This window comes from Cinclus cinclus, chromosome 7 (assembly GCF_963662255.1).
Source record: "Cinclus cinclus chromosome 7, bCinCin1.1, whole genome shotgun sequence".
In the NCBI taxonomy this organism is placed as follows: Eukaryota; Metazoa; Chordata; class Aves; order Passeriformes; family Cinclidae; genus Cinclus; species Cinclus cinclus.
The window spans coordinates 18,164,587-18,191,960 of record NC_085052.1 but is presented as its reverse complement, the minus strand read 5'-3'; the positions used below and the strand labels follow the sequence as shown (position 1 = coordinate 18,191,960).

General features: G+C 40.0%; 2 protein-coding genes across 2 annotated transcripts; both read right to left on the bottom strand.

Annotated features, from left to right (window-relative positions):
• Positions 1-7,752: 7,752 nt before the first annotated feature.
• GDF2 (growth differentiation factor 2) lies at positions 7,753-10,680 on the bottom strand. Its single transcript, XM_062496749.1, has 2 exons — positions 10,335-10,680; positions 7,753-8,693 (listed from the first exon to the last, which is right to left on the bottom strand). Exons 1-2 carry the CDS (start codon positions 10,678-10,680, stop codon positions 7,753-7,755), a joined length of 1,287 nt encoding a protein of 428 aa, XP_062352733.1.
• A 5,788-nt stretch (positions 10,681-16,468) lies between these two features.
• Positions 16,469-27,107, bottom strand: GDF10 (growth differentiation factor 10). Its single transcript, XM_062496447.1, has 3 exons — positions 26,810-27,107; positions 20,888-21,795; positions 16,469-16,660 (listed from the first exon to the last, which is right to left on the bottom strand). The coding sequence occupies exons 1-3, from the start codon at positions 27,105-27,107 to the stop codon at positions 16,469-16,471; spliced, it is 1,398 nt and encodes a 465-aa protein (XP_062352431.1).
• Positions 27,108-27,374: the final 267 nt, after the last annotated feature.

The window sequence follows — 27,374 nt, the reverse complement described above, 5'->3', positions numbered from 1 at the left end:
ACCCTATTGTATTAAGAGTTTGAAAGAGGATCAGAATATGCAGGATGCAGGCTGTACCCACTCTGAACTCCAGTATGACATGCCAAAGATATACAAGAACAGATTCCCGGCTTCAAGTTTGAAATGAGCTGCTACTTCAGCCACTCTCTTTGCTGGAGATAGCTACAAGAATAGAGTCTGAAGTCTGGGAAGAGCACGTTTCTGTACTAATGTTGCTGCATATGAGTGCATGTGGAGGGAAGAGTCTAAAGATGGTCTAAGCCTGTCTGGATGCACTCTTGGTGTCATGTGTGAGTGTCCTGAATGAAGCCTGTCACTCATGACTTTCAACTTACTGTGCAAAGGTTGTTACAGATGTTACACACAAGGTGCTAATAATCGCCTCATCTTACTCAGAATGTAACACACATAGATGAATTGCCATGAAGACATTACTCAGAAAGGAGACAAGAACAGACAGTAACTGAGTATTTTTTGTCACAGCATGCCAGATATCAGCTGTGCCTTCCTTATCTGAATGAGGTCTATCTATCACTGCTAAACTCTTCACATGACAATTTTTCTCCTAGCATTTAAGGAAGTATTTCCACAGATTAACAATATTCTTCTTCAGTTAGGCTTTAACTAGAGGTTAAAAATCACAAAATGACACTTTCCTGCCTGTGATTGTTGTATAATAATAAGATTACGAAAAAAGCTTTTCTCTATTTTCCTGACATTTATTTTTTCCTTTTATCACAGTCTATAAAGATTTTCATGTCAGAAGTACTGGAAACTGTAGCTGAGTTTCTTATGAACTGAAGATATTGAAAAATATATACAGGACTGTGATTAGATAATGGCTTAATTTATTTCTCAAGTTATGCACATTCATTCTCATGTACTTTATCGTTGCCACATAAAAACAAAAACAGCTTCACAATGTAAATGCAAAATTAATGATTTTTTCCAACATGCACAATTCGAATTGCTAGGACAGTGGAAAAAACTATTTTTCCTCACTGGATCTGTTCAGTAATCTATTTCTATAGAAATTCAATATGAATATTCAGTATGGATTTCTGAATTCAATATGACATGTAACATTCACTGCTACTTTGATAATTCTTTATAGATGGTGTTAGAAGGTAAGAATCCTTTCTGTGTGGTGTAAATTCCTTAAGATTTGGAGAATGACTATTTGCTTATTCATTTTGAGGTACATATAGCTTAAATTTTTATCAAATATGTTGTGTAATGCAAGTCTGTTCATTGAACTCTGAAGAACCAGATCCAAACTGTAACTTTACCATCTATTCTAATTTATAACATAAATCCAGACCAATTCTTATTTTGATTTTAGTTTTGAGCAGAAATAAATAGCTAAGGCCTAGTTTTAGCTTTTATAACTCATAAAACTTTATGATCCCTTAAAATCTGTCCACAAGAATTTCATTTTCTGACTTCCTGTGGGTATGAACTTCCCACATACTCTGAAAAGAGTTATTTTTTTTATCTGTCCCAGACTAGTCTGCATGCAGAGTCTGCATTACTCAGATCACATGCTAAGAAATCTTCCACAGGTGCATGATTAAATGTTTTGCTGTATAGTATTTGCTCTCTATATTCTGCTCCAATGTTCCCCAATTCTCACATGCAGCTGATCTCACCATTCCTTCACCAGGCTCTCATGTAAATATTTGGTCCCTGACAAGCCGCAGTAGCAGGAGGTTCATCTGAAGGTGGCAGCAAGAGCAGCTTTTTCACTGGCAGAGATGCCAACAGGATAAAGGTGAAAGTTGCATTAAACTACTTTTGGTTTTACTAAAGCCTTCTCATGCAGCCATATTTTAAATTATATGTATGAATTAGAATTAATTTAAAGGTGATAGCTGGCTTCCAAATACTGAGAGGCAGAGTTTATTAGCTCAAGTGAAGGACTATGCTAATGAAATATTTAATGCTTTCAGGATTTCAATAAGTATTTCTAGACAAACCTTCACTGCCTTTTATAGATGTACAAGTCTGGGTCAGTACTACTTCATAGCTGTTTGTGACAGGCATGACTGGATTGCATAGTTATGGTCTAAGACTGTCTATTCTGTTCTGTTCTTGTACTGTTTGGTACAAAGGAAACCTTGTTCCTGAGTAGGCTTTCTAGGCCCCTGAGAAATAAAAAGAATTAATAATATCACCCTTAGATTCCTATCTAATTCCCATGCCAAAAGAAGTAATGTTAGATTTTTGTCCCAAGGTTTTTCAGTTTTCACACTGTACAAACCTGTATAGATTAAAATTAGCTGTAACTTTTCTTTTACATTATTTTAATATTAAAATATTTCTATTTCATGAAAAGGGAAATAGTATTGAGTTGCTTAATGATTACATTTGTAATAAGAAAAAATTAAATCCAGAATAGGTTGGATTTCAATTTTCTGTTAATCTTCCCTTCCCTTCCCTTCCCTTCCCTTCCCTTCCCTTCCCTTCCCTTCCCTTCCCTTCCCTTCCCTTCCCTTCCCTTCCCTTCCCTTCCCTTCCCTTCCCTTCCCTTCCCTTCCCTTCCCTTCCCTTCCCTTCCCTTCCCTTCCCTTCCCTTCCCTTCCCTTCCCTTCCCCCTCTTTTTACACTGATCAATAAAAAGAAAAAAAATAAAATAATGAGAAGATCATTTCTATTTTTAATGTAAGATTGAGTGAGGGTAGAAAAAGCGTATTACCATTTTGAAATCTATCTATTTTCAGCCAAGAGCAGGTGGAGAGTCATCACAGTTTATAGAGCACAGCTGTGATAAACTCACACTGACCAGCCCCACTGAACAGAGGAACTACCATGTTCAAGATAAGTAGAAGATTCAGGAGGTCATCAAGAAAATGCATTTCAAATATGCAACCTGACTTAGTTCAGAAACATACTTTTGAACATGCAGTCCTTGAAAAATTGGTAAATTATGTGTTTGCACTATACTGTATTCTCTACATCCTACATTTTGGATAGATTTACAAGTTTGTTCAGCGTGGTACACCAAGCAGAGTTAGCCAGTCATAAATACTGACTATTAAATACTCTATCAAGCTCTCCCATCCTGGGGTTATACTTGAAGCAGTGAGAGGTCCAGTCACCCACAGCGTTGTTTAGTGTCCATCACAGATGGCTGCCACCAAACCCATCTGGATGCTGCCCATGGTTCTGACGCCCCTAATGACTCTGGCACTGATGCCCGCCCTGCTGATGTATGGCCCCTTTTGCCGTGCAGCTGTAAAGGACTGGGTTTCTCCGTGGCTGCTGGAAGGACCAGGTGCCGGGATGCCAATCCTTTGGTGCGCTGGGCCAGTTCAAGGCTTTTGTGAGCGCAGATGGTGGGTGTTCCAGGCTCCGGCCAAACCCAACACCTCAGCAAGGGGATAAACTCAGCAGCCCCCTTTGCCAGGGCTACACTGAAGCCATTATCCCGTCAGGCTTTCAGCTGAATTACGACTGATGGTCCAGCAGAAACTTTAAGGACAGAGAAGAATCAGGTGCAGCTTAGAAGGACAACATGTTTCTGAGGGTGCCGGGAGGCAGAAGCCATGTAGGCAAGGCAGTGGGCCAGCCTGGAGGCACGGAGAGGGCAAAAGAGTCTGCGGGCAGCCCAGAGCGAGATGGCAGAGACACCTGTATGCTGAGAGGCTTCAAGGTACTGCGGAAGGGAGCGTAAGAAAATGCGTGGGAGCGGCAGTGTCGTGGGGATCGCGAGGGGCGCAGCAGCGCCGCAGCCGGAGATGGGCCGGGAGGAGCACGGAACCCCCGCCAGCCCGGCCCGGGTCCCGCACGGCCCGGCCCTGGCACCGAGGCAGCGCTTGGGGAAAGCACTGATGGCTGGGGGCAGGCCAAGGATGGCTCCGAGGCCATCCCGCCGGGCGCGGAGCAGGTGTGCGCCTCAGGCAGGCACAGCGTCCCACCCGGCAGAGGGGCGGAGAGCAGAGCTCCGAGCCCCGGGCACTGCCGAGGGGCCTGCCCTGGTTCTGACTGCTGAGCACACGACAGGGATACCCTGGGGAGTCAACACGGGAGAAGGGACGTGGTAGTCACAGGCAATGTCCAGTGAGCTGTTCAGAGCAGCCGGAGAGGATGCGGAACGGTCCCGCAGTGCAAGGAGAGTGTCTTGCCTTACAGACATTGCTCACTTACTGCTTTAGTTTTGCCAGCTTGGTATGTGTTTCTACCTGTATCTTGCAACTTTGCAGTAACAAACAGATTCTGCTCTGCCTGCGAGGAGTTACAACAAAGTACTGATATTTCCTGGAGCTCACAGCGTGTGTCGGTGTGGGTCTCCCTGGTGCATGGCCACGCACCTGTGTGCATTACCTGTGTGGTGAAGGCCAGGCTCTGAGGCTGGAATTGGCTGTGCTGGGAGCAGCGTAAACCATGGAGGGCACAGTTGTGTCTGAAATGATGGGTTTCCTTGAGAACCCATCTAAAAACTTTTATTCTGAACATCAGGAATTGTTAATTTAGCTTAATGTTTCAATATTGACAGGATCTTTACAGTATAAAGACATCTGGTCAGATACTAGCCAAACACCTCCAGATTCCCAGAAGGCTATTGCCTCTTCATCTATAGAAAAGGATAGTGAAAATTGAGGCATTTTTATTTTTAGTGACTGCTGGTTCTGTACTGTTAAGTTGCATCAGCTGCCCTTTTGTGTTGGGACGTGGCATGGAGGAGTGGGTGAGATCAGAGGCCATTGTGTCTGCTGTGTACACAGACAAGGTGGGAAGCTATTTAAAAATAGCACCAGCTATATCTTTTGACCAGCTTCCACCAGCTTCCCATGTTTATCTATTCAGACTGAAGTGCTTATAGGTTAGCCTTTAAATTGGCTGTGGAGTCAGCTGATGAGTCTGATGTTACAGGACTGTTGCACAGATAGGTAACAGGCCTGAGGAGAATATACATAGGCTTTGTGTTTATGTTAAACAAATAAGGTTTAATTTTAACCGTGCATCTGCTGAAAATTGCACAAGCCCCAACCTGCTCCTCAGTAACAGCAAGCTGCTGTTAATATTGATATCTAACAGTGATGAGAGAAAGGTTTCTCAGTGTCCAGTGGGGCCCAGCTTGAAGCAGGGGCAAGATGTTTACCTGTTCTTCACAGCCCTTGGACTCTAGGACCATCATGGCCACTTGGCTGAGTTTTTGCATCCCAAAGAATTTGAAACCTGAGCAATCTCAGACAATTATTTAAAATCATATATGCAAAACTACATAAATCAAGCTGCTAAATGTAAAGCCAAACATCGATTTGACACGCACTTCAGCCATGCTGAAGGTAGCAGCAGCTGTAGTCACTACTGGGTTCTAATTTCTTCTTGACCCTGTTCATTACCCTATGGAAAGATTCATGTTTCATTTTACTACCATGCCAACCAAAATGTTAAGCTAATGGGCATATGATCGCTAAGGCTAGCTGGAAGATCAATTAGTTTTTTTCATTGAAATACAAAAGCAACTTCTTGTCCAGTTTTGTGATGGGATCTGTAGGTCTTCTCTGGAATTTTGATAACATAGCTAGGAGCTAAGGTTTTGAGCCAAAAATGGTTAGGGGTATTTATTTTTGCTATCCAAATAAGGGAAATAAAGATCAATGTTTGACTTCAGAATGTAACAGCTGTCCACCCCCCCCTGCCCTGCCCCTGATTCTTGAGAATTTCTCTCTTTGTAGGTTTTTCCCCTTCCACATTTTTTCATTTAATTATGGACAAAGTCCTGTATTCAGTGGAGTCAAAATATAACTAGGACCTTGTGTTTAGATGACTGGAGGGCACTTAGCTACAATTACATTGACATGAGGGTGAATAAGTCTCCTAATGTGATCACACCTAGTGCATGTTTGGTTGTTTCTGTCATTTAAGAGAAGTTTTGCAAAATGTCCGGAGCTTAGGGGAGAGGAGCAAAATAGGGAGAGAATACAGGGGGCTCTGGCAGGCGGAAGATGTAACAACGACTGTAAGATGACAGAAGCCAGTGGTAAAATGATTACTGCTGTGGGAAGCTTAAGAGGTTAATGGCATGCAGCTAGGGATGTATGGACTTTGCATGGACCCCAATCTCAGATCTGATCCAACTGCAGACCAATTCTAAAGAAAAAGACTATAAATCACTTCAAGAATTCTAGTGAATCGTGCTTTGTGCTCATGGTTTGTGATCTAACCAGCACTTCTTGATGGAATTACAACTGCCCTGCTCACACTCACCTGCTATTTGCTCTGTATTAGGTTAACAATAATAAATAAACTATTGTGTATTGGATTTCAAGCTGACCTGTTCATGCCAAATGAATTTGTCTTGCCCACAGGCTGTCCTAATTCAAAACATATGTATTGATTTAAATTCTGTTGCTTCCATACATTAGGACACTGTTTAGATTTTTGCCACATCATTATTCTTCACCTTTTTGAAGCGATGCATAGTTTGTTAAGGATTTGGTTCAAAAGGGTTGTCAGGTAGATGTGTGTAACGTGGTGAAGGAGTAGAAGTGAGGTGCACTGTGGTGATGTTTTACAGCATTTGCACCTGTCACCTGCAACCAAAGGAAGACAGTTTGTCCTTTTACAGGCACAACCTCCATTATGTCAAAGAAAGTTTACTTTAATTGCAGGAAAGATGGGGTCCTTGTTTAGTGGAAATACAACTGAAGTCAGAAGAATGGTAGTATGATAGTATATTTCTCATACAGCAATGTAATAGGACACAGATAGAAGTTTTCCATTTTTCCCAGACTTCCAAGGTGGGAAATAATTTTGTATGTAGAATAGAATTTCTCCTAAGAATAAATTTTTTAAAAATCAGAACCTCATGCCAGACACTGAATAACAAATTTAGGCCTCTAAATAATCAGCCTGGGATTTTCAAAAATGCTGACCTCTGCCAACCCCCACTGCTCTTAGGATACAGCTTCTAAGCTGGACATCATTTGCCTGCATGTTCTTGCAAAGAAATACTAAGAATATGCAGTAGGTCAAAGTGTCTCCTTATCTTTGTGCAGTGATAAGGGCTGCTGCTCCTCCTAGGAAACAGTGTCTTAGAAGCGGAAGGCTGCACTTCTTATCATTCAAGTATGTGCCATAAAGGGGTAAAAATAGGGACATTGAGGATAAGAAAGCTGAAACTAAGGCACCTGCTACCCACAGAAGGAAACTTGGGAATGAAATAAGTGAGAGTCTCTTCTGTTTTGAATACTGCAAATCTTCACTTACAGGGACAAATAATTTACCTGTAAAAGCCTCTGAGATTACTGATATGAGAAAAGGCTTCCTGGATTTAGATTCCTGACTTTATCATGCAGACAAGATTCCATTTACTGAATTTTACCAAAGTTGAAAATGTCAGAGTTGACTGAGAGAATTAGATTTCAAGGGCTGTTAAACATTTGCAGGACATCCTAAACCCCACTGAAAATCCTCTGGTTTGTGACCTAAATACAGTCGATTAAACAGAATGTTTGAAATAAGGCATTGACATTGTATCACTGTCACCAGATAATGCATAGTTCATTCAATCTCACAGTATTTTAATCCAGTATTCACTTTGCCATGATATATAATGCAGGCTATTTACAATGATTGCCATTCTTTAAATGCCGATTTTCCCTTAAAACAAGCAGCAACAACAACCAGCCCCATACCCTCCTCCAAACCTTGATTTTAATGGTCTTCATTTGCATCACTATTGTACAGATTTACACAGGGCAGAAAAAGGGGATGTTCCTATTCTTAGAGATTCTGCCTTGTATACTACCTGCAGCCACATTCTGCCACTTTCATCCCTTCATAGTTATATATCAAAGTGGGCACACCAGCATCATCCTTATAAAGGATGGAGATTGCATCCAGTTTGGTTGGAACACAACAGGCCTTGGAGGCTTTTTTGGGATTTTGGAGATGTACCAGAGTTTGGACAATAGCATGTTTGGTTGGGGTGACGTTATCTGTCAGAGGGAAGAAGCAACCTCCTTTACACTCAAAAGCCTCATAATCTTTTGGTGCAATGATCCAGGAATCCCAGCCAATCTCTTCAAAGTTCACGTGGAGGGAAGTTCTTCTGCAGTGGTTGGCTCCGATGCTTCTCTTACTTCTGGAGGATTGCAGGTGGGATCTAGTGATGGCCTTTTCCTCTCCCTGCTGTTCTTCTTCAGAGGAAGTGCTGTTCTTCCCTAGTTTCTTGAGCACACTTTCTTGTTCATGAACAATCATCTCGCGGAGCTCCACTTTGGTCTCTTTTGTCCCATTGCTGCGGTCATTGGAGAACACTATTAACAGGGGCAGATTTTTAGTGTCAGGGGTAACACTGACATCCAACTTCCCGCAGGTAAAACCACTCAGAGCTTTAGTCTCTATAACAACCTCCAATTTATTTTTAGTCTCCAGTTTGTCTGCCCTGACCCATCTTTTCACAGCGCTGGACACTTCGAACATCTTCCAACCACATTCCTGGATATCGTGGGAGACAAGGGAAGATTTGGTACTTTCTGGGTTTTCCCAGTGGCTGTCATCTAGAACATCATAAATCACCATGTTGCCTTCCAGCCTAGAGAGAGACCCAACTTCCCTGTGACAGGAGATAAAAATTCTAAGTTCAGCTCTGGTGATTTCCTCGTATTGTGGAATAGAAATGTTGAAGAGCAAAATATGTTTCTGAAATGGGTTTTCTTCTGGTGAATCTAAAGAAACAACATCTGCAATAGGAAATTAAAATATGTGGTTACGGTGCTTCTGACTGTTTAAGTAACTTGATTTTAAAAGACTTGGGATATATTTTGGGGATAAAATAATAGTATGGTAACACAACATTAAGGAAAAAAAATCCTGTCTTCTGGCCAAATTTCAAGGGCAGAGAGTGAAAAAAGGAAATGGGAGTCCCTGGTGTGGGTAGTATTTTACTCTGATTGCATAGCCAGGTGAGTGTGTAGAGAGAAGCATAAAGAGGCTGCCTAAAACAAACTATGGATGATGCTGGGAAGAGTTAAGTATGTAAATAAGGCATGTGCATACTTTTCAGGTTTAGCAATTTGCTAAAGATATTTTTACACAAAGAATATGTAAAAAAACCCCAGTGATTTCCTATTCTTATAATCATGAATGGGATGAACTACTCTAATATACCTATGTAAGTGTCTTTTAGAACTGGCTGTACTGAGGCTTTTGTTGTTGTCTTCAGGTAAGTTTGAAAGCAGGTTAGACTGGGAGTTTGGGGAAATAGAAAAGTTTTTGAAAGTCCTGAATTGAAGTTTCAGTGTCTGTCTGCACTGGGATTTGGTGATAAACAGCCCTTCATGCCCAGGTCCCAGACTGTTCCAGGCTGGACTCCCTGAGTTTGTGTGGATTTGTTCACAAGTTTGTCTGCAAATCTATGTGCAGTACCAGCAACTCTGCCTTGGGAGGGGCACATATTTGTCTGGAAGATCAGATTGGCAGTGTTTAAAAGTCATGCCTGATGTCTATTTAATGTTCAATGTAAACTAACTGCTTAATCATGACTGAGTTTTAGGGCAATTTTAATTGGCTGTTGCTGCCATTTCTTTAGATCATTTACCCTCAAAAGTACTTAGAGTGAGATATGGAAACTATAATCCAGATCCTATTGTTGAGATTTCTTTCTATTTCAGGACTAGGGACACTAATTTGGGAATAGTGCTGTTACTTGTGTATATCCCTTTTTCATATAAACAGAAACTTCATTTCTCCCTGTTTCATTTTTATAACAAGGATTGCACCTCTAACTTTTTTATTGCCCGATGGATCTTTTAAAAGTCCAGTATTACATAGAGAGGGATCTTATTTTTTTTCTGTTGATACAAGCATGACTAACCATTTCCATATAAATCTTTGTCTAACCCAGAATTTTGGAGAAGCAGTGCTGTTCCTTGTTTGGATCCAGTGACAGATTTCTCAGTTGGTTGCTGTAGTTTTTAAATGTGTACAGAGTGCACCAGAAAGGAAAGCTCTCTAGCATCAGTCTAAATTATAGGTAATCAAAAGTTTGCATGCTAACACAAAACCTCAGTTCCAGATATCTAGGATTGAGGAACGTGTTTCATGTAAACCTTGCTGTTTTGGTGCATCATCTTAGTTTAAGCATTTGAGAAAATAATACTATACAGCAAAAATATCCAAGAAGAAAACTAAAGGTAACTGCATTTTTTAAAGACTGAAAGAAACTATAGAGTAAGAATATAATCCAAAATTTTGATGTTTCATTTCTAAAGAAGTTGTGGAAGTTAGGAACTCAGTTTCTTCTGAATTTCAAAAAAATCTGACTATTTTATATTTATGTACTTCTTTAAAAATTTTAGTCCACATTTTGAGGACTTTCCTACCTTCAGTACTGAAGCTCCGTACGATATTGGATGCAGGGATAGAGGACTTGTCTGCAGCGTATCTGTTGTATAAATCAATCATGAATTGTGGTGGTTCTTCTTTGGTCTTCACTTGTGAGGGGACTCTTGACAAATTCAAACTCCTTAGTAAATCCATCTTCATATGCTCCAAGAAAGATTTAAAGTTGAAATGGGCCTCATCTTCTACTGCCCCAGGATCATGAAAGTGTGCATCAGACTTCCCCAAAGCTGACAGCCTGTCCCAGTCTTCCAAAGGCTTGCCTCTTGTCAAACAAGCAATGATGTTGAAAACAGACAGTGCAGCTAATACTCCAAAACAATGCATTTCTTCTAGATTTACTTTGTGGTGGAGAGACAAGAGGATAAGGGTATTTTAGCTGGTTGCCAGTCTTGTTTCGATACAGACAGAGGAAAGAAGATGTAAGGCAAACAACTGGAATGCCCTTTGCAAATCACTTTCTCGTGCTCTTTTTGCAGTCTGCTTCAAACCCCAGCCTCTTGTCAGTTGTCAAGCAGATTGGTCGTACACTTGTCCTTATCAGAGTCATTGATGCCAGGCTTTAGCTTCTGTTATCTAGCAAAGCTCTTAGTTAATGAAGATTCTGTAAACATCTGACAAACACATGTGGCTGGTGGGAAGGACATTGTATATTGTAAAGAATCCACATTTCACTTCAGGGTCATCTTCGCTTAATTACATTCTTCTATCATTTCCTTGCCAACACAGAGAGAAGCTCTCTTAGGGACACAGAAGTTTACACTGTTTTCAGCAAGACTAGATAATACAGATCTAGAACAAAATCACTCTATTAGCTATTAGCAAATAACATCTCACAAATCTTTTATACAATCCCTTCACATACAATCAGAAAATGCCCATTAGTTTGATGGAGACCTGTGGTTCTGCAAGACATGATCTCATGACATTACAAACAACCTTAAACTTCTTTCCGTTTATCAGCCAAGGGCTATTGTTTGTACACAGTGAAATGTCTGTTTTGTGTCAAGTTTGCCTCATGTTGTTTGCAGGCTTGTCCATTTTCAGTTTGATTCCTTTGGTGTATGGGAATTTAGGCTTGTTTTTATAGCATCTTATGTAATATATTTCATAGATTCATGGTGGACAATGCAGTCCAAGAACAACCAGTCATTCAGCAGCCTCAAAATGAAGACAGAACTAGGCTTTCCAAGGCCACATGGCAAGTAAAAAGTCCTTCTGAAGGTACAGAAGATTATCTCTGAAGATACTGTGCACATAAGAAGAACAGGCCAAGGCAATTGAATTTCTCATGATGCAGAAGAAAAACCAAGTTTATTTATCTTAATGAATATATTATGATTTAATCTAATGATACACAATTACTTTCCCTGTAATATTAATGCTTTATTTTTCCTAAGAACAACTTAATTCATGCTGTAGACATGCCAAAAAATCTGAAGAGTATTATGAGCTTTTACATTAACAAAAATCTCATTGCAATCATGTAGTCAAGCCTTTTTCTTTTTTGGCCATTCCTCTTGTTTTTTTAGCAGTGGACACACAGCATTTAAAGTGATTCGAGACTTATGCTTGCTTATTGTCTGTTCAAGAGATAACTTGGATCTAAGATCCTGGTCAATTATGTTGCTATGAAATAAAGGCAAAAAGGATTATTTGGTATTGTTCCTGGTCTCCTTCATAGGAAGACTTATATTTACTCAGGGCCTTTGTGTTTCCTACCTACGTGCAGAGTCCAAATGCTTGTGTTTGGCTAAACAAAACTTTTAAAGTGCCAACAGACTTTTTCTAAGCATGTCAAAGAATCAAAAATTTCTTCAATTTTTGCAGCTACAAGATTATCACCTACAGCTAAAAAACCCTTCACGCCACATTGATTATTTCATTGTGCCTGACTTTGTGCCTTCTAGACAGGAATTCCTGTAACTTTCTGGCTAGTTTAAGGAGTCCCATAGCACTGACATTTTCTCCCTATCAAAGTGCTTGCATAATGTAATCAAATTACTTCTTAGTTTTGTTTCTGATAAACAGATTGTTCTTTTTAGTAACAAAAGACATTTTCTTTCCCAGTTTTTTTTGTTTGTTTGTTTGTTTTGTTTGTGTGTCTTTCAGAATTTGGATGTCTTCTTGAAAAGGTGAATCCTAGGGCTATACATAGTTTTCTAGTGGCAGTCCACCAGTGCCACATACAGAAATAAAATATCCTTTCTTTATGTGGTTCACTGTTCCAGTGTGTATCTTTACAGAGCTTTCACTGGCTGCTGTTATATAGCATCATGCTGGATGCTTAAACTGCATTACAAATCCATGACAGCCACAACATTTTTTAAAAGTTATGACTTTGAAGGGTGCAGTCTTGTACTCAGTAGGAGCAGCTTCCATTCCTTGTGCCTAGGTACCTGAAGTTCTGTATCTACTTTAAAATTAATTTTAATTACATAAAGTGCGGCTAGATCAAGCAATCTATATAAATATCTCTCTCCTCCTGCAAATGCTGTGGGGGTTGCTATATACAGACTCTAAGTTCATACATAAAGGTGTCCAATACTGTCAGGCCAAGTGTCAGCTTTGCAGAAACTTTACAATTAACAGTTTAACTCTGTGGAAATTCCTTTTGAAAGCTGTTCTTTGAGGTTTGGCAGTGAGACAGATTTTAATTAATGTGATACACAAACACATTAATATTGTCCACTGGTTTATTTTAATTGTTCAGCCTTGTGCAAGGGAACTGAATGCTCCACAAAAACCTAGGTACATTGTAGCTGTTGCTGTTACCTCTGCCAATTAAACAGTGGCCTGAAAGAATAAAATTGGATTTGTTTTAGAAAAAAAAGTTTTAACATTTTTCTGACTAGTATCAGCTGTTTTCATGTTCTATCTCTCTTAACTCATACAATTTTCTTTTAGGATCAGTTAGTGGTATTATCTTGACCTGTGTTTATTACTAGCAGCTTTCTCTAGAAGTTCAAGCATTGAGCAGAACTGTGTATAGGATGTTCAAAGAAATAAAAAGATCTGTTGGAACCAAGACAGTGAGGATATCAGTGTCCTCTGGCAACAGTGTATAGGATGTTCAAAGAAATAAAAAGATCTGTTGGAACCAAGACAGTGAGGATATCAGTGTCCTCTGGCAACAGCTGTCTGCACTCGTGCCATTTCAAATGTAAAGTTTCTCTTTCCAGAGGAAGATTAGACATTCAAATTCCCAAGATCCAGAAAGGAGTAACTTAAACCACTAAAAGTGGTTGAAAGTCTTTTTTTTGGGTTGGAGAATTGACCAGTACAGCTAAACTCCAAATGAAATAATCTTTACTAATAAGAGATGTGTATGACTTGTGTAGCAAGGGCATGTTTTGAGAGCAATCACACTTAGAGGTATAATATATATATGGTTTTGCCAGCAGAACTTTAAACGCAATCTTAACCTATTAGAGTTATAGGTGTCCTTGTGAGTGTAATAGTGGTATTTTTCATTATGTCCTACAGACCTTAGATCACAGTGTGGTATCTCTTGCCACAATAGCTTGCATCAGCACATCTTGGAAAGAATGTTTTTATCTGAGGACTAATTCAAAATATATCAAATACTCCTTAAGGAAAACAAAATGCTATAGATGAGAATATAAGCACACTAAGTTAATATGTCAGGCTCTTCAGAGCTAGTGATAAATTGGAGCAAGACTAGACCTACATAAAAACTTAGATTTTCATAAAGAGCATAAATAACATGGATTTAAGATACTTTGAAAAATGTTATGCTTATGACTGTTCTGTAGGAATGATGACTTTCTGACAACTTTAAAATTTTTCATTATACATTAGCATTACTCTGTCAATTGTAGTTGAGTTTCTTGCAATTTATAAAAAATACAAGATAGTAAATGTTTTAAGGGGGATCTCTAAAAGCAACACTATACACAGGTTTTTCCCAGTAGTCATAGTGTAAATTATTGTAGTAATTTACAAAGTACGAAAGTACTTTGGGAGAAGAACTGCAAACCTGATCAGTGATCTTTTGTCAGGAATAACTGGCAATCACTACAGGGCTCCACAGAACTACTTTCTTCTTAGTCAGAGCTTTCTAGGACGAATTAGCAAGAACTGCTGAGAGATTACCATTGTAAACCCTCCTAAGCATGCTGAGACTTACTTTTACGTATGTTAGCAGGAAGTACCACATTTACACACCTCTGTTGTCTGAAAATCTGCATCACCCGAGCATAGAAAATTGGTGGCAGAAGATACCTAGAACCTTAGTATGATAGGAGCCTTCCAGTTATTTGTTCATCAGGAGGAAGTGTGTGTAGTATCCTTCCCTTAAACAAAGCAACTCTTAATAGGATAGGGTAGTGCCTGAGGTTAGACTGTTTCTTGAGGAGGAAGCACTCCATAGCTTATAATCTGTGCTACCTTACAGACTTCAGAGGTTTCTTCCACTCTTGATCTCTTTATACTATTGTACAGGAGGTGGGTGAAAATGAAGTATGTGGCAAGTGTGTCCTAAAACATGGGGACACTAAGAGGATTGACAGACACCATGATAGGAACACCAGCTCTTAAAAAAGACTGCTGCAGTCAAAAGGCTACCATAAATGTATCAACAGGGGATTGTGTAGGAGTTAGAGGGGTGCAGAGACCTTATTTCTATAAAGACTTCCAATGGAACCACTGCCAAATGTTTCCTATTTTGATGTTCATTGTTTGAAAAGAAAGTTAATGAAAGTTCTGGAAAGAGTTCAGAAGAGAGCTGTGATAAATTGTTTTAAGGCTTAGAATAAGAAATCAAGCTATTTAAATCTTAGCCAAAATGTAACTTGACCCTACTCTCTATACTAAAAATACACAGTGGAAGTATTTTGGATAATAGATAAAAGGGATCCAATGAAGCAGGTTACAGTAAGATCCATTGAATTGATGCTAAAGCTCATCAGATTCAGTCTAGGATTAAGCTACTGCACATGAACAAAGAGCAGTAACTTTTGGAACAACTACTTCTAGTCCAGTAGGGATATTATATCACATGAAATCTTTAAAGCAAAATTTATGCATGTTTTTCAAAGATAGTCCCAAGCTTAAAACAGAAGTTCCATAATGCATGGTGCAGAAACTGCTGAGCAAGGCTCTTTGATCTGTGCTATGCAGGAGGTCGGTCTGGATGATCATGGTATTTTCTTCTGTCTTTAATCTATTGAAGCACATTATGACAAGCTTAACATGCATTTACAAGTTTCCATCTAATTAACAGATGGTAGGAGAGTGCATTTATAGAAAGACAGTCAAATATTTTCAGATACTACTGTACCTTTAATTTATTAGCTTTTGTTAAAAGTATGTAACAATCTAGAGGATATAAAGCATAATTTACAAAAATATAAATCTTGGTTATTTTATTTTTAGTATTTCAAAATATTACTATATTGTATGTGTTACTCAGAGAATATGTTTAACAACCTGAAATTTTCCAGCAAACCAAAAATGTGGGATATTACATGTCTTTTGTAGAAGAAATAATATATTAAGGAAGGGTAACCAAAAATGACTATCTTAACATATTGTTTATATGAAAACTTACACAATGAACTATACTTGCATCCTGAAGAAAATATACATTTTAAGCCCTTTATTACAGCATTTTTCATTATAAATATACACATTAAGAGTATGAGTGTTTTAGGCAAAAAATTTTGATTTGTGTACAAAAGTGATATTCTAAAATAAGCCTGCCTTTGCAAGTTCACTTCCCATCTTCTTGGTTAACTGAAGAGATAAAATAGTCAGAAAATAACACATAAAAACATATTTTAGTCCTTTGATTATGGAAAACTTTACACTTAAATTTCTCTCTAAACACCAGGTATCTTGGCTAGGTGGGTTAGGAAGGTATCTGCAGAAGTACTGAATTCCTGGAAGATGAGCATGAAAGACAAATGATGGCAGTACGACCTATCCTTCAAGGCGAGCACGTGAGTTGTTTTAGTCTCTCCGTGTGCTTTCTGTAGAGGAATCAGACACTTGCATTGGTTCATCAACACAAGTGATTCCATTTCTCCTTTACAACTTCCCAGAGCAGTCGGGCAGGACTTGTGGGCCTTGTTAAAGGTGTGTTTGTACAAACTTATCGGCAGGCACAAGTTTCAACTGACATATTGGGATATACCTTTAAAACAACATTTTTGTTCTCATCTAAGAACAGGACACTGAGCGAGCTCATTTTGTCAGGAACGCAGCAGGGTTCTGGGATGCCAGGAATGATTCCTACTGCTTTTACGATGCTCTGAATTGTAGCATGATTTGATGGCCGGACAATCTAGAAGAGAGAAGGAAATAGTTATAGCTTCATTTATAAGTAGTCACTTTCCTAAGGGAACTTGGAAAATGACAACAATTATGCAGTTTTTTGGTTCTCAATAGAACAAATATGTCATTGTTTGAGTCACAGGGCCATGCAGCACAGCCACACCTCCAGCTCTCCTGAGCTGGACGTATCCAACAGATATTTTGTGTTCCTTAGGCTACCTTCATAAATACCAGAGGAGGGCACTGGTGGCACAGCCATCAGCCAGAGGCCTGAATTCAAATGTTCCTGAATGTACCTGCTACATGCTGGAGGCTGACATGCAGGAGAAGAAGCCTAAGCTGGGGCATAGTTCCAAGTTGCTAGATGCTGTATTTTGTCTTCTTAACCTCTTGTCTGACTTAGAAAATTTGCTTCTGTAAGTATTTTCAAAATAACTATCCCTATGTTCCAAATAGTTTTTTCTCATGTATGCTAATCTGGAATTAGTTACTTTTTCTTGGAGTAATCACTCTCTTTCAAAAGAGCAATACTCCAGAAGCAGTGTCCACAGGAGAGAGTTAGTATAGAATAGTCAAACACCCTGACAGAGCCTTTCTGATTGTAACTGCATGACAAATAGTTCATATCTGTGGTCTTTGCTTCTTTCTGCCTTCATCACCAGGTTTATTCCCATGGGCTAGCCTCAAACTGGCAGAAGAAAAAAAAGGCTGTAAGGATGGGAAAAGTATGAAGTGAGGATTCACAGCAGCTTTACATCTATAACATGTTCAGGGCACTGAACCACAAAAACAATGGTTTTCCATTTCAACATGAAAAGTTATGTGGATACAACAAAGGAGCTGTTCTTAGGACAATTAAGTTTTGAAACATTTGCATAAGTGAAACATATCAGCAAATCAGATTTAAACCTTAACTGCCTTAAGGCTTTCAGATCTTCCTTAACTAAGCCATTATAAGGAGTAACTCTGAAATCTATCCTTGACTCTTCAAAACAGCATCCCTATAGCCAGATCTCAACAAGTGACCAATCCTGTATGGTGCCTTCCTCTAATGTTAGCATAATTAGAAGTAGCTTGCTCTCTCTTGCCCACCTTCATCTTTAGATTTCAAAATTGTCCACAGACAAGCAGCAGTGATGTGGTCTCAGCTGCTGTATGAAATAGTAATCAGCTTCTGCCCATGTTGGTCGTGTCAGCATATGTGGACAGCAAGAGAGAGACAGGAGTTTTTGTGTGTTTAAGCAACAGAGTATAGAAATTTGAAGAATTAGAGCTTCTAGAATCAAATTCTTAACTGAGCCTTTATGAAAAATCTGCACTCTTCCTAGCACCTGTGTTATTTCATGCTGTTATTTGAAGCAGTCACATATCACAGTGTGCTACTGAAACAGCATTTATTGCCCCCATGCAGTGGATAGCCATCATTGCCCTCATGGCCAGTTACTGACTTACAGGATTCTTGGCTATGAACCTGCAGAAGATCCTGTAAGGATCTTCTCCCACTGTGCAGCCTCTAATATCTGCAAGGAACAAAGGACGTGTGAACAAAGTCTATCTAGACTGAGCAGCTGTCTCCCAAGACAACACTAATTATATATCTAATGCCTGAAAGTGGATACGTTATGCACAAAAGTGCTTAGAAAGGAAAATTAATATGATAGACAGGTACTCTGTATGGAATCTGGCTGACTGAGCCCTCTATCTGCAGCAGAGCCAGACAGCACACCCATCCCATGTCCAGCCAGGCTCTGAATTTTTCCAGCCCTTCTGGAAACCTGGCATCAGTGTTCAATGATCATGGGCTAGGCTTCACATTTGACTTAATCCCAATGTGCCAAAGTAGAAAGCTTGAACTAATTAGTTGAATGCCCAGTAATAATGGCACTGAGGAAGTGATAATGTTTTAAATGTTGGCTGCTAAGTTATATACAGCACACCACGTTCTATGACATGCATTTATTCAGCAAATGCAACCAGCCATACATATAATCTAGTCTTCTTTCTCACAGTTCAGGGAATAAGAAATTCAGCAGGAAGGTGAGTTTACTATGAGAAGATTTGTTCCTAAGTTGTTGAGTACCTATCTAAATCAAGACTTGCAGTTATTAAAGTGGATGTGCAGAAGGATGTACTGATGCTTAAGAAAAAAAAAAATAAACCTATAAACCTACAATATGATGTTACCCAACATGCCAGGTATGTAATTCTATCTTCACACTTGGAAATAAGGTGTCTGTTGTCCATCATAGGTTGTCTGTGTAGACCAAGTCTTTATGAACAGCTTTAATCTGGCCTTTGATACTTTCCTGACTTAGAGCATATGTGAAGGAACAAATTTCTTCCTCAGTAATATTTCAGAATTCTTATGGTCTGAACTGAATCTTTATTCATGCTGGTTTCCTCTCTCTCTTCCTTTTGAAACTGTCATTAAAAAAAGTTACACCTTTGAGTCTGCTTCTTTTCTTCCCCTCTTAAAAAGGCAAAGCTAACAAGCAGTAGACCTCTTCCACAGCAAACCCAATCAGTGAATGTGTATCAAACCCAGAATTCCCAAATCTATGTATCTGTGATTTATTTAGTTTCTCTGGTTTTTTTTTTTTCTTTTATTCCCCCTTGTCTTCATCTGCGTTTTTGTTTTTCTTATTTTGGGCATCAAGATACTAGTAAAAGGGAATTCTTATTACGTATCATGTATTTGATTTTATTTCTAGATAAGATATTAAGTAAGTGAGCGATACAAGCTTATGTAACTATTCAAGCTAGAAATGGCTCCTCTCTCTTCTGGCCCTACCAGCTTTTGTGTAACGCTGTTTTGCTCACAGTAAGTCAGCTGTATTAAATGCATCTTTTTTGAAGAGTGGGTTGTTGTTTGGTTGGGCTTTTTTTTTTCTGTTTTTTTTGTTTATGTTGTTGTGTTTGAATGGTGCATTAAACTATGAGTCTGTGGCAAAGAACCCATATTTCCAGGCTGTCTTTTGTTTTGGATAAGTTAAATGGTGATTATGTTGTGTGAACAATTTGTATTACAACAAGGAAGTGAAGTTGTGAGTCTGTGCAAGCTTTAATTTTTACCAGACCATGTATCAATTTATGTACACCTGGTTCAGCATTGGCCAGCTATACAAAACATGGGGTTTGATTTATACACCCTACCATGAAGTCTGGATTTCCACTGTTCCTGGACTTAAAAATAGTCTATGTATCTACTCTTGTTGAAATTATTCTACTTGTTTCAACACAAACATACATCAATCTTCCTGGATATGAAGTAGGGCAGATTCCTGTTTCAGAGCCTTGAAATTCTGTGCTGTTAAACACTATCCTTTATTTACATGCCAAATGACCACATACAAAAATATCAGTCAAACAAACAATCAGGCCATTTGTAGGCAGAATTGCAAAATAATTACAGTTTCTAAATATGCAGGTTATGCAGTGCTTCAGATCCTTTCCTCTGCCATCACTGGAAAGCCTTATAAAATCCTAAAAATTCTTGTCCAACATAGGATTAACAATCTTTCTACTTCTTGCCGTAGAGTAGAGTGGGAGTGAGCCAAATTGCCTCTCCACTGGCAAATTTCACACTGCTTCTATTGGAGGAATTTAGTATGCTTACTTTTGGGTGCTAGAGCCAGTTTTGTGGCATTCTACAGACATAAGGTAAATCAACTTTTTTATTCCAGCAGGATAATTTAATATATTTAGACTTTAGATAAAAAAATATAATCTTAATCAGTATTACTGCTTTCAAAAGTGTCAAGCAATTTCCTGAATTTAAAAATACCTCAGTGTAACTACTTTTCATTTTTCTTCTAAGATATTACAAGTAGAATCCAGAAATATGCTGATAGAGTAGCTTGTTTTAATATTAGCATATAATACTTCATACTTCTGCCACTACAATAGAGCATTTGGATGATTAAGTATGTATAACCATATTTTCATAAGCCACAAAAGTCTTTATTCTATGGTTTCAAGATATAAGATGAGAAATTTTAAGATAAACCTGAGGTATTTTCCCTATTCTTCAGATTGCATTTGAAGAAAACTGGGAATCCTTTTGCACCCTGATGGCTAAGTTGATGGAGACAGTATTGTTTAACTTCTTTAGGTCAAGGCAACAAAACACAATTAAAAAGGCAAAAATCTAAAGGAAATTCTACCTAAAGAAGTAGTTGGATAAGCAGAACAGTAGGCCTGATGTTTGCAAGCTGACAAGAGTAAAAAGGCATACTACCTTGGGCATTGGAAATTCACATGCACCTGCACAGTAGTAGGCATCAAATGATTTGGGAGATATGATCCATTCATTCCAGCCAATATCAGCAAAGTCAACTTTCATGTATCTTCTTGAACAAATCCTTGGCTCATTCCATTGTTTTCGCCTTGCTTTCTTCATTGTTTTCTCATCAAAATTTAGCACCTGAGACTTTTTAAGTGTTTCTGTATTTTCCTGCCCTTTTCTCCTTCGATCTTTGCGTGAGGCTTTTGGTTTCAAGGATCTGTAGGCATTCTCCCATATGTCATGTTTGTTGTATTTATTGCTGTTATAATCTACTTCTGGCAACTCGTTGTTCTGAATAGAGCTAGCGAGGTACGTATCCCTCCTAACTCGAGTGTCAGTAGAGGCATTAGGGGATAGATTTGGGTCCCCGTCACTGGGAGGGAATGGATCATAGCGTTGTAGGGTGCCTGCTACACTGTTAGGTTCAGAGATTGCAAGATCATTGGCATAAACCAGTATATAAGGTAAATGACTGGCAGCCTGTTTGGAGAAGCCCTGGTGTTTCTCCCCAGAATCAAGCTCAGCACAGAGAATGAGCTCTCCAGCTCGTTTTGATTCTTTTACGATGTGTGAAATGTCCTTTGCATGCCAAGCCCCTTGCCTTTGAAGAAGCACAGTGAAGTTCCCCTTCACTAGTCCATAGGCAGAATTCTGGTGAATGCTTTGGAAAACTAGGTTGAGCCGTAGGACTGGAGGCAGGTGAAGGAGGCGGCAGGATGAGTTCTTGGACCTTTTACAAAACACTTCCCGATGCCGAGGGCGTTTGTCAGCATAGAAGTGAAAAGTGGCAGCAAGGATCATTTCTGAATCCTGCATGGATGTCAGATTGAAGCAGTACAAGGGTTTCTGGGCCAGGAATTCTGCAAGAGAGTAAGGAAAACATCGATATATATCTGAGACCAAAAATGGCAGTCAAATCTTATCTCAATTTAAATGAATTAACACATTTTACTTTTCACTTACATCAAATCATTTAGTATAGTGAGCTTGTTACTTCAGCTTAAAGCTATGGTGAATAAGAGGAGGAAAAAACCGTAACTATTTAATAGTAATATTACAGTAACATTGAGAGTGTCTAACATACTGGCATCTTTTGTACACACGAGGGGTAAAATTCTTTCCGGAGCTTTTTAGTTCCAGACTGCCTTTCATTCTAGGCAGGCAGGAAAAGCAATCCTTGATTGCATTTCATTTTTAACAGCCAGGCTCAGAGAAGTTGTCAAGTTCACCTGTGGCACAGCTCAAAGAAACACCTTGCTGAAACCAGTACTAGCAGAAACCAGGTTTACAGTTAATATTCAAGACTGTCTAATCTAAAGCTGACTGCAGATTCCTGAAAAATGTCTGGGTGCTAACTCTGGGCAACAGCTCATCATCTGCAAGTAGTGCACATGAGACATTTCACAAGAGGGCTGACAGTAAGCAGTGTAACACATTTTGGGGGTCATTACTCTGAGCAATCCTCCTTTCCAGTACCCATCATGTAGGAGCTTTGTTTAAAGCACTGTAAAAACACACTTGGTTTCTAAGGCTTGTGTTTAGATCTGTGTGAAGTTAGTGACAAATGCTATTGAACAGGAGCTGTCTCTTAAAATTCAAACTCCTTTTCAAACAGGTTCTTTTGAGCTAGTCAGACAGTCTGTCTCAGCTTACATCTTTACCCTCCTTTTGAACAAGATGAGCTAGTACACTAGTAACTACACTAGTAACTCCTTACACCAAGTTTATTTAAACAGTAGAAACCTCTCTTAGTGTGTTAAAATGTAATCCCATGACAATGCCTTAATAGTCTATCATTGTGAAAAGTTGCCTTTGTTTTTTTTACTAGCTCAAGTATATGGTAATGTGGTGGCAGAACCAAGAAGTGATTCCTGTTCTCCCAAGCTCACATCACCACTTAGAATGCATCAAAGGATTACAGTTGGTAAGTTTGCATCTCTAATTAACCCAAGCAGACCAACCCTCTGGAAGCCCTGTTTGACACACCTGAAAATTCTCTGGATGAAGGAAGTAAAAAACCACCCCAAACCAAACAAAACCCAAAAAATGCAACATCCAGGCTTCCCAGAAACACTTGTTTTTTTAAGTGCACTATGGATGATGAGCCATAGAAATTTGTGCAACAACAGAAAGGCAGTACTGTTAATTGCCACCAGTTGGAAAATTCCTCCTTTAAAGCACAGTTTCATTTGAAGGAGGGAAATGAACAGTGCTACACCTTACTGAATTGGTGGTTGCTATCTCCCAGTTAATGCTGGAGAGAACCATGTTTTGGGCTAAAACAACAGCAGGTTAGCATGATCATTAATCCCAAACCCACACAAGCAGTTTTGGAGTACAAATGTTCAAGTATGCAATTTCCATCTGCACCATCTGTATTTTGTTCCTGATACAGGGAAGTGGAACAGCTTGCACTGATGTGATAAGAACCTATTTGCTTCTGTCAGTTCAGGACAGGATTCCTATTAGTAAACTTCTAATCAACACTAGTCATATATATGTAGATGCTCATACTATGAACACAACTTAAGGGTTTAGATTTTATTCAAGTCCTTGAAGCACAGAAATTTCACAAGGCTACTTAAATGATTTCTCAGGCCAAGGAAGAGAGTAATTATAATACTTCCTTTATTATTGCATGTTCATTTCAGAAGGCATAGGTTTCTAAAAAGAAGTCTATCCACTGGTTCTCTCCACCCAAGCTGTGTACAGTTAAATTTTTTAAAATTTCTTTTAGCAGTAGAATGCTCCAAGCACCATCAGCTCTGTGGTTACTGTATGAGTACAAATATTGTTGGGATAAAGACATTTCAAACATCAGTGTATCAGGGTTTCAGAAGGGAAGGTAACTTATAATGATAGATCAGAGAAAGAGATGCTGAATTCATCTAAAAAAATTCTGTACTCTAGAATGAAACACACCCTTCAAAAGTCAAAATTTTTTGTAAAACAGAATAAGAATCTATGAATCTGCAGCTACTGAAAAGCCAGAAGCCAGGAAGTACAGACTTTTTAGGAATTTAGAAGATTCTGGGTTTTGGATGGAGCATAGCTATATTTCTATATTGCATAAGTTCACTCAGGCATTTACCAACTTGCCAACCATGCATTGTCAGTATTGATTTAGTTTTCTTACACATATGAATTATGATACAGTCTCAATTAAATATCTTCTGTTTTCTACTATTCATTAAGGTCTTTGCTTTGTTTAGCACAGAGTTATGCATCATGTTCAGGGAATGAGCCTGAGCTGCAAGAGTCAATTTATGAGGAAGTTTCATGGTTAGGCAGCAAATTGCTACCATGAAGATTAATTCCCCTCAATCTGAGCAATTTAGGTGAAGTTGGACAATCACTTAATATTTCACATTTGATGGCAAACCAGTTATGACTCGGCTAACTTCAGCCAGTTGTTGCTGTTTTTTAAAGCTACTAAGTTCCCTGAAAAGTGGCAAGAACCTAAAGAAATAAGAAACCTGAGAAATTGGTTCTTAGACCCTATCTCAGCTCGTTATAAAAAAATTAATGAACTACTGTGAACACACATGGAGGTGAGCTGAGAGGAGGTGGTCAGGTGTTTGTGAAGTACTCTTGCTGAAGGGGAAAGTTCCTTCTGTTCCTTCTGTTTGAGGAACAAAAAAAATTACATTTAGGCTACATGCAAACAGCACATGAATTTATATTTCAAGTGCCTCACACTGAATATGGAAAAATATTACACATTCCATAGGTCAGTCAATGCCACCTACACCTTCTAAGGAGCAGGTAGGATGGCAATACAACTGGGTGGTTGAGGAGAACTGAGTAACGCATATGACAAAGGATAAATGTCTGGACCAACATTTTGTATCTCTGGAGCCCTCATCCTGACAACTGTAAGTAACCCATATGCTTGAGTGTCACCTGACAAACAGCTTTAAACAGCACCACACGAACAGACAGTTACAGATTTTCTAAAAGGTATGTGATAAAAGAAGGAAGTCCATTGCTTGGGATAATGAAAATTATTGTGTGTGTAGTCTGTTTTGCTTATTTCAATAGGACTACAATTATTATCTGTGTTTTATAAAGAATGAATGTTCCACATGTCTTGTTAGAAAAATGTGCCAATTTCCTCTTTCAGAAGGAAGCATTAGAATTTCTCAGAGAAGATAAACTTGGTGGAAAATATCTTTCATCTTGAATCATTCTATGGAATATTTTAGAGTGTTTATCACTAGCTTGATGAACACATTTCAGAGGAACAGTGCTGAGGAGCTTCTGCTTTCATTCCATGTTATTTGGGAAAGATGGGGTCCAGTAGAGGAGGTTCATAGATAAGACACAGGAGATAGGAGTTTTGGACATAGATAGGACTGATTTCCGTTGCAGGGAAAGGCAAGTTAATTTTGGGCCTCTCTGCCTTGGTTGTATGACGGACAAATGAGTGAAATAATATTGATTTGTATTTGGTCAGCACAGTCTACCTGTGGGTAGAAAATGCTGCTATTTTAGTGTTTTAAAACAGAATTACAATTTAGACTACTTTGATGCAAGTAGTGTGTACATCAGATTATTTGAAAACTTAAGAAAAAGAAGATAGTGCAATTCTTGCCTTGTCTCCAAATCCCTATTGTAGTTCAGGGCCTTATTCGGGTGACAGCCAGTATTAGCTGCTCAGTTCACAGAAAAATAAAAGTGTTAACAGGAGGTCACGAAAAACCATCCACAGTGGAAGTTCATTCCTAACCCCTATTATAGAAACTGCTAGCTAATGATCTAGAGCATGACAATTTATTTTTCTCCCAAATGTCTGAAATTGCTTTACATAATAACTCCTAGATTTTTAGACATTTTCATTAGCCGCTTACTCTTCCATGGAGTTTCCCCCTCCTTGAATATGATTACATTTTAATATTACAGTTGACATAGGACAGAAATTAAGTTGGGGGGCACAAGAGAATATGAATTACTGTGCAGTGTTACAGTAAGCATTCCCTACAACACTGTGTGCTGCATTGTACTCTATACATGAGACTTAAGTGGAGGAGAAATAGATTAATACAAAATTTGCTATTGTGAGTTTCAATCCATCTGATTTGTCTAAATAGAAAAATGAGTATTTCTAACAAGGTAATAACAACTAGATTCTGGAAGCTGATACAGTTCTTATTTTGAGAACTAAGATCTTAGTTACATTCTGCAAGTGTTAACCAAAGAAGGAAGGTGTTTTCCAGAAAAGAGAGTTTGCGTTTTGGTGGCAAAGGATAACAAATGTATGGACTATTAACTGGCAAACCTCCTTCTTATTATTTGACGTAATATTGGGATAATGAAAGTGTAGTTTTGACACAATACATATATTTCTCCACCCTCATAATCAAGCTAAGTAAAACTGGGGAGGGGGAGGTCAGGTGTCTCTTCTCAGGTTTAGGCAGGGCGAGCAATTTAAGACGCCTAGCAGTTTTAGGCGGTCCTGTAGGCGGCACTCTTCCTAGCAGGAATTTCTGAGGCTGCGGGACTCAGCGGGGGAGAGGACCAGTGCCTGGAGCACTCGCTGCTAGGTTATGCTCCAAGTATTTCTGAAAAGATCTTTTGGCCCAGTGCGATGTGCGCTGGGAACGGCGCTTCTTTTGCCTCTGGTTTGCATCCACAGCAACGGAGACTTTCCCAAGGGAGACGCTCTCCGGGAAGGGAAGGGAGCCAGGGAAGGTGGGAAGCCGTCCGCAAAGCGAGGGCGACACCCTGTCCGTATAGATAGCAGGGGACCCCCCAGCATTCACCCAGAGTGACACCCCGCGCAGTCAATGACAACCTCGACGCAAACCCATCACTTTAAAGCGAAAGAGGAGCGAGGGGGCTCCAGCGGTGTCCCCCGCGCCCGGCCCGTCTTACCCGGCCTGGCTTTGAAGCTGCGGACCGTGTTGCCGTCGCCGGGCCGGCTCCCTTCCCGGTTGTACTTCTCGTAGAGCTTAAGCATGTGGACAGCTACCATGTCCTGAGCGATGCTGCCCAGCCCAGGGGGCGGCGAAGAGCCGCCGCGGGGGTCGCGGCCGGGGGCGGACGAGTGCGGGTCGGCCGGCGGCTGGACGGGGCAGGCGGGCGCGCTGCCGGCGCCCTCCCCCGCGGGCGAGCGGCAGCCCCCATGGCCCAGGGCCCACAGCAGGAGGCAGCAGGTCAGGCGGGCGGCCATCGGGGGATGCTGCGGCCGGGCGGCCGGGCGCGGAGCGGCGGCGGCGGCGGCTGAGTCGCTGCCTGCGTCTGGGTCTCCCGGTCGGCCCTGCCGCACCGGGGCGAGGGGGCGGCGAGGCCAGGAGGAGGAGGGAGGGTGGGGGCGGCCCCCCCCCGCCGCTGATGCCGCCTCCGCCGGGCCAATCCCCGGGCCCGGGGGCGAGGAGCTGCGGGCCGGGGGCGGCGGAGCGGGGGCAGCTCCAGGGGTCCGGGAGCGGGGGGACTGCGG

What these genes read in the sequence shown, in the direction of transcription:
- GDF10 (XM_062496447.1), bottom strand. Translation starts at nt 27,107, where the DNA reads ATGGCCGCCCGCCTGACCTGCTGCCTCCTGCTGTGGGCCCTGGGCCAT. An exon ending in CAGCTTCAAAGCCAGGCCGG is followed by an intron (nt 21,796 to 26,809) that starts GTAAGACGGGCC and finishes ACTCTCTTGCAG; the next exon opens with AATTCCTGGCCCAGAAACCC. An exon ending in GTGAATTTCCAATGCCCAAG is followed by an intron (nt 16,661 to 20,887) that starts GTAGTATGCCTT and finishes TCTCTCTTCTAG; the next exon opens with ATTGTCCGGCCATCAAATCA.
- GDF2 (XM_062496749.1), bottom strand. Translation starts at nt 10,680, where the DNA reads ATGCATTGTTTTGGAGTATTAGCTGCACTGTCTGTTTTCAACATCATT. An exon ending in ACGGAGCTTCAGTACTGAAG is followed by an intron (nt 8,694 to 10,334) that starts GTAGGAAAGTCC and finishes TTCCTATTGCAG; the next exon opens with ATGTTGTTTCTTTAGATTCA.